Source organism: Myzus persicae, unplaced genomic scaffold, assembly GCF_001856785.1.
Source record: "Myzus persicae strain clone G006 unplaced genomic scaffold, MPER_G0061.0, whole genome shotgun sequence".
NCBI lineage: Eukaryota > Metazoa > Arthropoda > Insecta > Hemiptera > Aphididae > Myzus > Myzus persicae.
The window spans coordinates 156,436-172,477 of record NW_019103334.1 but is presented as its reverse complement, the minus strand read 5'-3'; the positions used below and the strand labels follow the sequence as shown (position 1 = coordinate 172,477).

General features: G+C 27.1%; 2 protein-coding genes across 2 annotated transcripts; one reads left to right on the top strand and one right to left on the bottom strand.

Moving 5' to 3' along the window:
* Window positions 1-2,249: 2,249 nt before the first annotated feature.
* Window positions 2,250-5,022, bottom strand: LOC111034315 (protein HGH1 homolog). The gene is made up of 7 exons (XM_022315468.1): window positions 4,612-5,022; window positions 4,340-4,542; window positions 4,026-4,279; window positions 3,845-3,957; window positions 3,586-3,776; window positions 3,374-3,507; window positions 2,250-2,499 (listed from the first exon to the last, which is right to left on the bottom strand). The coding sequence occupies exons 1-7, from the start codon at window positions 4,715-4,717 to the stop codon at window positions 2,400-2,402; spliced, it is 1,101 nt and encodes a 366-aa protein (XP_022171160.1). The 5' UTR covers window positions 4,718-5,022; the 3' UTR covers window positions 2,250-2,399.
* Window positions 5,023-5,156: 134 nt separating this feature from the next.
* LOC111034316 (geranylgeranyl pyrophosphate synthase) lies at window positions 5,157-14,774 on the top strand. Its single transcript, XM_022315469.1, has 7 exons — window positions 5,157-5,348; window positions 10,934-11,088; window positions 12,205-12,349; window positions 12,431-12,551; window positions 12,731-12,870; window positions 13,846-13,948; window positions 14,097-14,774. The coding sequence occupies exons 1-7, from the start codon at window positions 5,304-5,306 to the stop codon at window positions 14,315-14,317; spliced, it is 930 nt and encodes a 309-aa protein (XP_022171161.1). The 5' UTR covers window positions 5,157-5,303; the 3' UTR covers window positions 14,318-14,774.
* Window positions 14,775-16,042: the final 1,268 nt, after the last annotated feature.

Here is a 16,042-nt window from a genome sequence, read left to right as displayed (position 1 = left end):
CAGTCTATAGATATAGACTTAGCCACAGTTGTTACACTGTACGAATCTTTAGAAAAATATGTGGAAGACTTTAGAGAAAGATTTGATGTGTACTTAGAACAAGCAAAAACGATGTGTTCAAAACAATTATTTTCCTGGGATGGCGTGAGACAAAAAAAGAGAAAGAAGTTTTTTGATGAAACTGAAAGTAACGATGAATTATTGGAAGGAGAACAAAAAATGAAATGTGAAGTATTCTATGTTATTATTGACAGGCTAGTTGTGAATTTACGTGAAAGAAAACTGTCCTACACTGATATAAATAATAATTTTGGATTTATATTAAAATTAGATACATTGGATACTAACGGAATACGTGAAAAAGCTAAAAATCTAGTGAAAATATATCCTGAAGATTTAAACGAGACATTCATAGAAGAACTGGTACAATTTAAAAATATTCTTAATTTGTTTTCAAAAGAAGATAAATCATCTTTTATAAGTCTTTTAAAATGCCTCACAAATTCTGCCCTTTTGACAACATTTCCAAATGTAGGTAGAAATAGTATTGCGAATATTTTGTTGTATGGCTTCATCCAATGCAAGTGGAGAACGGTCATTTTCTGTATTAAAAAGAATAAAAAATTATCTAAGGTCTGCTTTAGTTGATGAAAAGATGTCATCATTATCCATATTAAATATAGAAAGCGATATTTTACAACAGATTGATTGGTCGGACATAATACATAAATTTGCAGTTTTGAAATCAAGAAAAAAATTAATATAAGTTGAATAAAAATGTATTTTAATTTACTATTTTTAATTTTTAATTATAATTCTAATTAATTGTATTATGAATATTTAATAAATAATATGTTTAAAAAGAAAAATTAAGTATAAATTAAGTATATATAGGTTACTAAGTACTTACTAGGTAACTCTTTAATATTTTAAAACTAACGGAGAAACGTATTAAAATATAATTCTGCTGTGTTTATGATAGCGAAAAAAGAGAGGTGAAAATCATATGATATTTTTTTTAAATATATAGAGGCGGCAAATTTTATATTGCCCCGGGGCGGCAATTTGGCTTAATGCGGCACTGAAGATCGGTAGAACCACACAGGTACATGCCGAATTCACTTCTAAAGCTACTATTGTATTTGTATACCTAAATAGTTATGGGTTCGTTCGATATTTAGTCTTATCGGATAAATCGACAATTAATTATATCAATTTTTCAATATCAATGGACTGGAGTAGGTAATTGTCTAAAGGCACTAATTGGGATTACCTTTACAGTAAATTAAAAAAGCTTAAAATAAACAAAAATTAGTTTAAATACACAAAATGAATGTAATATTACGTAAAAATGACCTTACAAAAGCAATAAAATGCAAAATTAAAATTAAATATTTTAAATTGTTATAGTACGAAACAAATTTAGTTTTTGGTTAGAATTGTATAACACTTAGAAAAAAAAAATGCAAGTCAACAAAATCCTAGCTCTACTTATAATATTATTTTGGCCGCTGAATAATAGCAGTCAACAATCATAATATAGGCATTCATAGTATTGTATATTATGAAATCAATGATTTATTGTTCATCAATTCATCATTAAGACATGTATTATATTACATTATCGTTGACGAAAAATAACAATGAGTTATAAACTAACGAATTCAAATATATAAATAAATAGCAAAACAAGTTTTTTGCTAGAGCCATAGCACGAATCTTATTTCAAAAAGTTTAAATAAAAACTACTATACTACATATTTAAAATGCTTGTAGTCATAATGCTACAGACCTTAGAAATTAGAAGAAAAATTAAGTTCCATTAGATGTAATATTTATTTAATAAGTATCTACAATGAAGAAACCGGGACCGCAATTTAAGGCATTTGAAGCATGGGGATCACTTATTAATAGTAACCCAAATTTTTAAGAAGTTGGTTTTGTTTTGGGGCATTAAGATTTGACTAATTATTAGGTTTTTTTGGTATTGTAAGAGATTGCGTCAACTATACATTGACCACCTTATACGTCTAATGTCTATGTTATTAAATGTTGATATAAATGGTTTGCTACTTCACTGTCAAATTGGGCAACATATTCCTAAATACGTTAGTGTCTACTTATTTATACATATATTATGCATAGTATAATCCTACCCAATCAAAAATCCTGCTTACGTAGCAGTTAGTTTCTCTTGTTCGTCATCATCTTAGAGAAAATTGGGCATTCATGTTTTAATCTAAATTGAATCATTAACAAATACTGTATAGTTTGTAATTTGTGTAATCGATTATCAATAAAATAAGAAATATTATGTTATTATGACATAAAACCAAATACATACATTCAGAAAACTAAAAATATTAACACACAGTATTAAAATTATATTGGAATTGATGTCAACTTAAATACGCTTCATCCATTTTTTTAAACTTGTCTAATAAATCTTCAGGTACTTCTAAGTCATGGAAATTATCTGTGCCTATTTCATCTTCAGTCCTGGAAAAAAGCCAATTTAGCAAGTCAATATGAGTCAATTTTAGTTTTTATTTTGATTTATGAAAGATAAAATTAATCTTCTTAAACATACAGATAATATACCAAAAGGTGAGAAGAACTAATGTGGTGATTGGATAAATTGGCTAACACAATACAACTATGGAAGGGAAACTATATTTTGAAATGTTAAAGCATTGAAAACATTTATGGTTATATCAGTAACGAGCTGTTCTTACGATTGGTCATTTTCCAAACTCAGTATTGTGAAAATCAAGTTCAGCAGTACCATGACACAGAATTTATTGATGATCTGCTTACTATGTCCAGTAAGCAAGAACTTGCAAATAGTATAAAAATTGATGATGTAATTGATACATTTAAAAACCTTACTCCCGTGGATAGTAGGATGGAATTGTAAGTTACATTGATTTTTTATAAGTATTATTATGCTATTTCAAACTATTATTATTATTTATTTTTATTATTATTATGTATTTTAATACCTTCAAATAGTATTTATTTTTATAATTGCATATTGAATTAAATAAATACTTTATAAAATTAATAACTAAATATTTAATTATACCAGTAGTCATTAGTACAAGAATCTTTGGTTCAGACTTTCTTAAGGGATCCTCCTGCGAACCAAGTCTGCGCACGCCTATGACTCAATTCAAAATAAGAATGGTAGACGCAGAGCTTTGGAACAAAGTCACGTCGCTGTGCACAAGTATAGCCACAGACTTCCATTCTTATTTTGGTAAAGTATAATATATAATACATAATATAAGACATGGCATATTATGATGGTTAAATGTATAAGTAGTTGCCCGTAAGAATTAAGAGAACAAACAATTAAAAATTATATACTGACTTGATTAAAATGTCCACTAGATTTTCACATACTAATTTCAATTCCATATTGGGTTCCCATCTGTGAAGTTCCCTTAAAATAAGATAAGTTCCTTGATCTCTGATTATTTCTCTGCATTTTCTTTTAGCACTCAACTTTAAACATAATAAATTACATCAATAATCAGTTTAATATTTTCTTATCACTTTACATTTGTTTATATAACAGCTAACCTGAGTCAAAGCTTGTAACAGTGCCAACCGTAAATCTGAATCTGGTTCACGTTCTTTATCATCAGGTAGATATTGTAAATCCAATGGTAGTTTTTCATTATCTTCTTCATCAAACTGCTCAGGGCCAGCTAGTGGTAAAAGAAGGCGAGGTAACAAATCTAAATCCTCGCTTAATAACCATTCATGCTTTTCTAAACAAATACAAAATAAAAGACTAGTATTGAATAAGACAGTTTTGTAACTTTAGATAAGAAGTTACCTAGTTCAAAGCAACAGTTTTTTATAGTCATGATGACACCAGCTCTTCGAAGTGAATTGTTTAAATTTAAAAATGGAAATAATTTTTGTAAATTATCATTATTCATTAACCACCTACAAAGAAATTGAGGAAAACTATAATTTGAATATTTACATTTATTTAACATCAAATAACTACTTACATTCTTACTTCATGTAACTGACATAAATTTGATAATAAATATGAAATATAATCATAATTTGTTTCATGTTGTACATCTCGGGTGATGAACAGCTTCATAAACGATTCTAATGTTGTGGTTTGATCTCCAAATGCTTCATACACTTGAATGGCATGATTTTTTTCACGCGTCAGGTTGCACAACAGCTTCAATACTGAACTAGCAATCTCTGGTGTTTGTTGATCAATATATTGTGTTATTTTTGATATGATTCCCTAACAATACATTCAAATTAAAAACTACTGACATAAGTTCCCTTTTAAGCCAAAATCTACCGAGCCATTTGAACCAATGTTACTGTTTAAAAATAACATTATTTTTTTCAGACCATTTTCTTTAGACGAAATATTGACCAAACACAAACAGGCTGTATTGGCATTGGCTCTGTCGGTTTCCAAAACTTTGAAAAGTCCTCTAAGCAATTCGTCAATATTATCCACGATTACTTTGTTTTCTTTATATTTGTCAGCCGTCAGAGCTAGAAGAGAGACCCATTAAAACTCTTAAAACAGTTTTTATCAAGAAACAGAAATAAAACCACACATACATAGTAGATGTTGTAGTACGTCACTTTTTAATTTGGGGTCGCCACCATCCACCACCAATGAGTGGACCATAACGATTAATAAATGATGTGGTATCTCCGAATCCATGACTGATGGTGTTTTAAAAAATAGAATAATATATTATCCTTTGTCGGTGTCAAATCGAAACACAATACAGGTGCACCGGCAAGAAACTGACAGTTAAGACTTATGATGGTTAGGCATTAAAATAATAATCGTCTATGTAAAATTAACCAACGGAAGTTAAAAATAACCGAACGGAAACCTGTTGGCTGTAGGTACTTTCCTAAAATATATATAATAATAATAAGCAGTAAGCAACGAACCACCACAACGAACTTGCACTTTTATAGTTCGCTGTAATCTGTAAGCCGTGCCGCCGTGGTGGTGTAATTTAATTTTATGATAACATTACACGTGCTCGTTATCAGCGCTCACTAATTATTCCATGAGACATCGTGGGCGCGATTCGTTTCCATAATATTATATTTTTTATTCTTATCGGACGCGTAGAAGATAACCGCTATCGATCGATTGGTTTTAGTGTTCAACAGCAATAACTACATTTCACAATTGAAAGTTCAAACCATCCAACGTTGTTAGTTGTTACTTGTTACTCAACTCTAGTCTTATACTCTCGTCTCACTTGTGAACTGCACAATAATATCTTAAGATGGAAAATATGTTTAGTACGTCCGGAGAAAAAGAGACTGATGAAGTGAGTTAAAACATTTTATGCATACCTATTACCTACCGTAATTATATCCGTCCATCGTTTTTTGTTTTATGTTTGTTGTCGACTGTTGTGTCATTCACTCGACCGAGTTACCTACATATTATTGAATATTATTATTTTTATATTTCCCACGCCTGTCTACGATATTTTATTAATGAATATTAATTTTAATATCAGTGTTTGAATTGTCTTTGTAAATGGTTTACCAAGGTTTTCGTAAAATTGTTATTTGAATGGTCGTTGCGACTTGTGTCTTGTCTTGAAAATCTTGAAATCGTTATTGAGCGTTTTTCAAGATACAAAAACTCTCAAACGAGAAAACATAAAATAAATAATAGGTATGCATTTCCCTTTGCTTTTCTTTAAACTTTTTTTATGCACTATTTGTATTGAACAACTTGTGAATGCGATTATATCGCACAAATTTGTTTATTGAAATACTCATTCAGCGGAGAAACTGCATTATGTATATATTATATTTTTAAAACCTGTTTATATTACTATTAATATATGCTTATAAAATAAATTCGTAGTATTTTTTAAAAATATTTGAACAACTTTTGTTTTACCTAAATACATCTGTTGAATTTGTTGTATAATATTTTTTCTTTAGATATTCTTATAAATAATAAAATGTTCAGTAGGTATACTAGGTGTACACGAATTTTCGCATAAATAAAATATTAATATTTCACGTAGAAATTAAAAATGTTTCATAGCCAATAGGTATTTATTTGTATTTGATTATGAATAAAATTATTATGTGGGTTTTGTTTAAAAGTATGTTACAATGTACTGGGATGTTTACCTTGAAAAATTGAGTTTAGGTATGTAAGATATCTGGCATTAAAAACGGTTGCATAACAACGTTTACTCTTCCTAACTTCTTCGACGACAACATTAAATACCTATACGTACCCTACATATAGTATTGAGACATTGCCACATGTAAAATTAAACACGAAATTATGATGAACTGTAATGTATATAATATACCTAATATACTGATAAAACAAAATTGTTGTGGTTTCAGTGTCCGTACTCGGCACGAAATCGATAAAGTAATAATTGTTTAATCAAATGTTAAAATGTATTTAAATCATTCAAAAATTTTTAAAATGAGATACGGTTTACACCAGATAACTGTTAGCTTTATTGATTAATAGTTATATAATACTTACATATTTAGCAGTGGCGGATAGCAGTACTAAGTTTGATTCTGTACAGTGTTCAGTGTGCGCTGTATTTTCATTATTATTACTGTCCTGTAAGTTTAAAACATTAACAAAATATTCCTCAGCTAATATTACAATTTTTTTTTAAAAATAATATTGATGGGTATTGTTATAAAATGTTCGGAAAGCTTTTGCTGCTGATAGTCATTTTTCCTTTCCATATTGCGAACAGAACTAGAAGATAAGAATAAAAATGTGTCTTTTACTAACAAAGTTTCCCGGAAATATTTTCGCATCCGCGAAGGTGGACTAGGTGGTTTTTAGCTTATAACATTTTAATGACATACTTGAAAATTCTAAAAAGTAATTTGCAATGTAATTGAAAAACGTTCCACACATTTTTGAATCGATAAAATAATCCCGGGGTCCTTCTTCGTGGGTCGTTGTCATATGGGTGCATTTTCAAACATTTCCGCAAACCATGCCAGGATCTCAACAAATTTACCTTAACATTATAACGATTGGCAATTAAATATATTAGTTTCCAATCAAAATTCAAAATTATATATTTGAAGTCTATTGTGTGAAAATTGTATTTCGTTATATACTTACTTATTTTTTTTATAGTAGAAAAGTAGATAAAAAATTCTTAAAATACGTTATAGGACAATATTATAATAATATATTGATTCAATGATTCTTTTACTCGTTATAAAATTGTACATTTCGAAAAAATAAATTTTGTTTCTGTGAAATTAAAATTCAGTGAAGGTTGGCAGATTTTCATTCGTACAAAACATATTTTACCCACACTAGTCATATGGTGAATTTAAGATTCGCTTAAATTTGCTGCCCCCCTACTTCGACTATAGGTTAATAAATTAGACCATTTTTGGGAAATGACGAAAATCCAATTTTATAATATATAGACTCATAAGTCGTAAATCATAACTAGGATTAGGATGCTTATGATCTTTAAAACTAATGTATTAGACAAATATATGTGTAAAAAATGTCTAATTATGTTTTGAAACTTTAAAACAATCAAATATATTATAAAATGCATTAAAAATTGTATTGTTAATTTATTCAATCAAAATATACTAAACCTATGGGTAATGGGTGTTGGCGTATGTGTGTACAAGCATTTTTTAAAACCTCAGTACCTACGCGATAACTCGAATAATACAATAACATAGATATGTTTAAAAATGTCCTACAGTGTTAAAAATAATAGTTGAAACCAAAAATATGCAAAATAAAATTCATACCATTGGACTAAATAGATTTATAATTGAGTCTGCAATGTGCACGACTAAATGAAAAAAAAATTTAGTCGGTCCTTAGTAGACTTGATTATAAATTAAAATCTGTTTTTAGAATACTTATCGCTTCTCTTGATTAATCGGTACTTTGGAATGAAAACATGTCTAGGAAGTTTTGAATCTGTTCGACAAAGACAGAAAATCACGGCTTCCGATCATCTTTTTTTAAAAATTTTTACTTGTGTATCACTATACACCTATATATTATTATCATTATCTTAATTATTATAATTTTTATGAAAAATGAGAAAAAATTATACAAATAATTAAATTATAGGATAAATGCGTTCCTTATCCTTAAAAAATATGTTGATATTAATTTGTTATTAAGTACAAGGTAATAATATTTATTATACCATAATATATTATATATTAGTGGCTACTTATAATATATTGTTAAGGGGATTCGATACCGTCATTTTCTGTTTTTGTCTTACACACGCGTGACATAGTAATTTAGATGTGTTTTTTGCCAATTATACCAATTGATCTAATGAAGCGATAAGAATTCTAAAAACAGATTTTAATTTGTCTTCAAGTCTACTTGAAATCGACTTTCCCACATTTATGATTTTTTGATTTTAACTTCTCCGAAAATTGAAATACAAAAATGTTTAAATGCTCTTTTTTAATATGACATTTTTAGGAATTTGGGGGATAATATCAAAAATGTGGGAAAGTCGATTTTAAGAAGACTTAACGACAAATTCAAATATGTTTTCAGATTTATTATCGCTTCATTAGATCAATTAGTATGTTTGGCAAAAAACACGTCTAAATTACCATGTCACGCGTGTGTTAGACAAAAACAGAAAATGACGGTATCGAATTCCCTTAAGTATTAATTAACACGTTTTTCCTTATATCTGTGCGATGTAGGTAGAATATGTAAGTAGGTAGGATGGTACCTAAAATATTATATAAAAATATTCATACGACATACCTAAATAATTGCTTATAATGATATAATAAATTTAATACATCATTATTATATTATTATCTCTAATACAATATTATAAATAGGGTTTATTGCTGATAGCTAATTTTCCGTTTTGATCGAGGTATATGATTTAGTTTTAATTGTTACATAATTATATTCAGAAATCAGACCATAATATAGGTAATTTAGAAAAAAATTATTGCAAGTCTGCAACTACCTATACTACAATTTTAATTTATATTGTCTGTAGATAATATATTATTAAGGATAATTTGTTTAAAATAATTAAAGTTTTAGTTAATAAATTAAATAGCTTCTTTATTTTAATGTAAGTAGGCATATATTATATTTATATTAATTCAATAAATTGAATTTGTATATCAACCTATAATATTGTAATCTTAGGATTTCCGTTAACCTTAACTATAGTTAAAATGAAACTATTATTTCATTAAATCAACGAAGTTGGATATTAATTTGAATACATATATGCAAACATTTTATCGGAAATCGAAGTACTTAAGATTATTTACTTATTTAATGCAATTAAATTGATTAAATTATTTCTTTTTAATCAATTTCAGGTGAATCTATTGTAGTTAATTATAATAGCAAATAGTTTTAATGAAATTCATAATTAATTGAAGCTAACTTGAATATAAAGAAATGAATGTATTAATGAACATTTTGATTTTAAGAAATGTTTTATTCTGAGTGTCAGTATTCCTATTTACCCATATAAACTTGAGACTAGAGTGTTGGCTTTATATTATGTTAATAAACACAAATTACTCCACAACTAAATTAAACAATTTAAAAGGGATTATTCATATAAACCCGCGGTAACATGTTACGTGTGTATTACATAAAAAAAATCAATAAATGGGGTCAAATTTACGTAAATAAAGTATCATAGTTTTTTCTTTCTAAAATCAAGATATCTTAACGTTTATAAAACAATAAAACAAAAAAAAAATTGCCTATAATACTATGCAAGAGTACAATTATTATAGAATATAATATACTTAATAGTCATTTTACAGATTAATATAATTAGAGCAAATCCATTTTTGTGTTAAAACGCTACTTATGCCTCTATGTACCTACCATTAATAACCATTAATTAAAGACGGATTTACGATTCCTACTTAAACGTTCTATACCCTTATGGCTGTATAATTACGATACGTTTGACTTATTCTTAGTTTTTACCATAAAAAGGTCAATTTAATTCGAAGCTAAATTCACTTCGTTTTCTATCGCGCTTTGTATTCTTTCGAATTCAATATTTTAATGTTATTGGCCTAGCGCTCTCCAAGCAGTACGAAACGGACGGTTTTTTTGGGTAACCCAACAATTGGAGTGGCCATGCTGTAGATTATGGCAGTTTTTTTTCATTGCATTAGTGTAGAATGTCTGAATGTTATGTGATCCACCACGTTTTCATACGTGGTAAAAAATGTCGACAAGCCCTGGTTTTGCCGGAATAATAAACTAATAGCTCCAACTTCTAATAATTGCACTGTTGGGATGAGCTTATAAATAATAATACAGGCGACAGAAATCGTCGCGTTAAATGTTAAAACCATAATTTTATATAATTGTGTATAATTTACTCGGTTGAATATACGTTGACAGAAATTGTTTACCCTCTGTACCTATTATAGCTGGTAAGGCGTACAAAAAAAACTGCGTACAAAAAGCGAAGGAAAACCCTATAGGCTAAAACAAGTCCTGTGGGCCGACACTAGCCGTTTCACGATTGATTTTCAATGTTCCTCTAACGATGTTAATAATTTATGGAAATTAAAAAACATAGGTAAACCTATAACATATGTATGAATTGCATATAATATATTACAATTAGTATTACACATCACACCATCATTAGGTATTGAAAAACTGGTAACCAAGTTGAATATGTACATCAAATTATAATACATTAATGTATTCGTATTTAAAAAAAAAATTATTGTTGTTTTGATATATTTGTATAGACATACTTTAGAATAGTTTAATTGATTACAGCAACTGTGTATAGTGTATGCGTAATAATATAGCCTTATGATAAATTATTTTAAATGTTTTATAATATGTCAACTCTGATTTAATGTGTCTTTTTTTTAGAAACTCTTGCAGCCTTTCACATATATTATGCAAGTGCCTGGTAAACAAATCAGAGCTAAACTCGCTCATGCATTTAATTATTGGTTGAAAATACCATCAGACAAATTGGCTGTTATTGGAGACATAGTGCAGATGTTGCATAATTCTAGTCTCTTGTAAGTATACACTTAGTATAGAGTAGAAAAAGTTTAACTGCAATTAAAAATAATTTGAATACATATGGATGAATTCTCTGTTGTGTAATATTTGAGTTTATTAGCTATCTAAAAACCAAAATTAAGGCTAATGTGTGTATCGTATGTATTATTACATAATTTTAAGTTAGAATATGTATATTAGTAATATGTTATTTTAAATTGTAATCATTAAAATTTAAAAATATGAATTAAATAAGTTAATTTAAGTTCTAAAGTTGTATACTGTAGTTGTTTAAAACAGTGAAAATCAAAGTTCCTTCTACCTTCTACTAAATTAAAGTGTATTTATGTATATTGGTATAATCAATCATTAAACTTGTAATGACTAAATATTAATCTATACACTGTTGAACAAATGTATCTTACATAAGAATATTTGAAAATAATTATTACTTATTACAATATTACCTACTTATTTATTATTATTTATTATGTTCTTACATACAATTTAAAGTAAATCATGATTTTTATAGGTATAAAGAAATATTTAGATAACCTAAAATGTTATATAACTTGTTTATTCAACTTGATATATTGTACCTGTATGACTTCGTATTATATTGTTTCAATATCATAAATCAATGTAACTAATTAATTGTCAGCCAAAGAAAATAATATAATCTTATTTTTTTTTTTGTATAATTATGTTTATTAATGTATCATTACATAACACAATACATATCAAGAGAAAATTTACTGTAATGCTATAAAAGTATATATTTTAAATAATATCTAAATGTTATACGTATTATCATTTATTATTAATTTTGATTTACTAACTATTATAATCATTGATCATATAATCAATGCTATAACTGAAAAATTTAAAATAGATACCCAATTAGTTCTGGCAATTGTTTATTCAATTCTTTGCCGATTCATTGAGAAATCATTAAAAAAGTTTACATCAAAGTTAATCTTATTAAATATATAGTTTGTTTTATTTTGTTTATTAATTTTCTGAGTTTCAAGTTGATGAAATACTTATAAACATTCAATATTATTAATAATTTATGATAATTATTAAAATAATTACTCAACAAAATTAATATTTATTTATGTTTGGTATTTTAGAACTGATGATATTCAAGATAATTCAGTCTTGAGACGTGGGATACCTGTGGCACATTCAATCTATGGTGTTGCTAGTACAATCAATGCTGCAAACTACATGTCATTTGTTGCATTAGAACGAACTCTGAGCCTAGGACATCCTATGGTACATATTGCTTTTATTGTTTTTTTAATAAATGCTTTAGCATTGATGAAAATGTCTAATAAGTCATAAATATATTTTTAGGCTACCACTGTATACACTGAACAGGTGTTAGAACTTCACCGAGGTCAAGGAATGGAAATTTATTGGCGAGATAATTATACATGTCCAACTGAAGATGAATACAAAAAAATGACAATCAGAAGTAATTAAATTGTATATTAATTATTTTATATGTGTTGGTTTTTTGGTAAACATCATTTTTAATCAATATTGAAAGTCAACTTTAGATATTTAAAAATAAGTTATGCAGAAAATATATTCTTAACACTATGGGTACCTATAAAAATATATTCTTATAATTTTGTATATTTAATTTTTAAGAGACTGGCGGTTTATTTATGCTTGCTATCAGACTCATGCAGTTATTCAGTGACAGTACTAATGACTTCACTAAACTTACTGGAATATTGGGATTGTACTTCCAGATTCGAGATGATTATTGTAACTTGTGTTTGCAAGAAGTAAGAAGTATTGCATGTTTATTTTAATGAGTTAATCTGATTTATTGATTAAATTTATTTTGTATTATATATAATTTAATAATATTTGACCAAAAAATGGCGATATTGACTGATCAGGTAAAGAATCAGGCGTAGTCATTAATTATAATATCCAAATTCTTATTATGAGGACTCTATATTCTGATTCATATTGGTATCTATGTCTGATGAACTCAAAATATAGGTTGCATATTAATTATCTATTCAGTGTAATAATTTTTAATTTTAGATTATAATATTAAATTCATAATTGTTATCACAGATTTTATAGGTACTATACTAGATTAGGAACTCTGAATAAAACGAATACAAAATAATTATAGCTCGTGCGCCATGTTTTGGGTTGGACAATATAGAATAATATTATATGCATCATACTTGTTAAATATCCATATCAATTTGACAACTGAGAAAAGAGTGAGATAAGTTTCATTAGCTGACACAAATTTCTTATTTAGTATAGTATAAATGAGAGAAGTCTGTGATTTTAAATGGTATTATATTATTGAAAATCAAATTCTTATCTGTTTTATATTATTCTATTTATGACAGTCAAACTATTAATCAGAAATAAAATAATTTTCTTTTATCGTTTATTATATCATAATTAAACTTTATAAAATTATTTTGTAGTATTAAATCTAATATTAAAAGATTAAAACATGTATAGTGATTATTCCGATCATTAATTTTTTATGCTCGACAGAAATAAAAATTAGTTTTCAACTTTTTCTTTAAGTTCAAAGTTCTTACAAACAAACAACTTAAGGTAAATGTGTTTTCAGAGTGTTTAAATAAAAATAAGAAACATAGTGCCATGGCTTATTAAAACTTAAATTTGGAATATTATTTATAGAGCAAATTATACAAATATTTAAATATCATTCTCATTGCTTAAAAAATGTATTAAATAATCAAGACTTTATTTTACTTTAGTATTCTGAAAACAAGAGCTATTGTGAAGATTTAACAGAAGGAAAATTCAGTTTCCCTATTATACATGCAATTCATACTCACCCTGAAGACAAACAAGTGATTCGTATCCTTTATATATAATTAAGACTAATTATAACATTTTCTTTAAATATTTCATAATCCTGTCTAAGTGTTAAGTATTTTTTAAACTTAACATGAAATACCAAAATTATTATGATTGTAATGTTTTACTTAACCCATAAAACTATTAGATATTTTGAGACAGCGAACAAGAAATGTTGACGTGAAAAAGTACTGTGTGAAGTTGTTGGATAATTATGGTTCATTTGAGCACACAAGAAAGGTGTTGACACAATTAGATGCAGATGCTCGCAAGGAAGTGGAACATCTTGGTGGTAATCCATTGATGATTAAAATATTAGACGGACTTAGAACCTGGTCGTATAATTTTGATGAAAAGACAAACAATTAAATGTTTTATTTTAATGTTTTAATTTCAATTTCCACCATGACCACACTGTTGAAAAGTAGTTTTGTTTATGTGAACTGTCATGTTTTTAGTTTTGTATTAAATATTTTGTTTTACCAAAATATGTAATGGGGACCCTTTTTTTGTATCTTTACTTTAATCATGAGTAGAGTTTATTATAATAGCAGTGTTGCTGTACTCTGTCAACCAAATACTATTAATTAATTAAAATCCTATTGGCCTTATCATTAATCTTGAAAAAGTTCTTAATATTTTTTTTTTAAATTGTAATATTGTTATGTGGCAATCAATGACTGTAAACGAAAAAAATAGGCCTTAATAAAATACATTTTGGCCAGTTTAATATCTAAGTACTTAAATGTAAAATATTGCCAAAGTCTCAAAGCATTTTAGCAGAGTATAATAATAATATAGTCTTCCAATTTAATATAATATATATTTAAAAAAATGTGAACATTGTATTTTTTGTACTTTAATGCTATTATTTGATATTTATTATTATTAATTTTTCACTTTTTTAATCCATCATTAAATTTCTTTTCTTTTATATTATTTTGCTTACCTAATCTTATGAAAACAATCTGCTCATGGCTGTTTTTTTTTAAACGCCTCTGCTAGTTAGTATCTAAGATTTACCAATTGTTTCTAATTTTAAGTACTTATAAACATATGTATGAAAATAATGAATAGCGATATATATTATTAGTGAGATATTAATTTATAGTTAACATTATATTATATGTGTAAATGTTGTATACGTATAATGTTTATTAAAAATTAGTTACAGAAAATAAATGTCACTCGATTATAACTGATTTATGTGCTGTTACTTGTAACCAATGGTTATTAATCTAAACAACCTTTGCTTATGCTGTATAAACATTTATATTTGGATGGGCTCAATTCCATGGCCAAATAATTGATTTGTTGCACCTATTCATTATTATTGATGTAATAATACTGTATATTAATATATCGAGATTAACTTTACCTGAAAAGTTGAGAAAAATTATAAGAGAAATGAAACTGCGGAGGTAATTGTTGTTTATTTTTTAGGAAGTATTCACTAATGAATTAATATATCCTGTGTGTTTAACAAAATCTATAAGTATGTATAAATAAGTCATGCATGCTTGAAACAAACATTTTTTGCAACGTACCCTTTTGTGACACATCACACATAAATATGCGGTTGCAGGATAACAATTTGTTAATAAAAGTTATCGAGTTCTTTAGTTTTCTTGTTTGAAAAACAGCCGTTTTGTTGAATGTCACCCGTGGATTTTTAAAACTCCAATTACTCACGACAAAATGTATTTGTTTTATTTTATTTGTATCTAAGTTTATGTTATTTAGCCATGTTATTCCCTATCTACATTCTACATATATAGTCACCAAGATCCGAGGACCGAGAGTGGCCGAGTGCAACTTATTGCATGATATCCTGAAATCTTACAGTTTACCGAAAGAATAAACCTGTCCGATATATATATTTTTAATTTAAATTTTATGCAGGTAACAGATAAAATGGAAAACATTTTGCCATTTTAGTCGAAAACTGTGCAACAGATTAGGTACTGTAGCTGGTTAAATTTGATTTATACGAAGTTATGCTTATTATGTATTACATAGCCTCGAAAATAATCATAATATAGAAACATCACATCTCGCTTTTCAATTATCTAAGACAGTAAGACTCATCGGCCA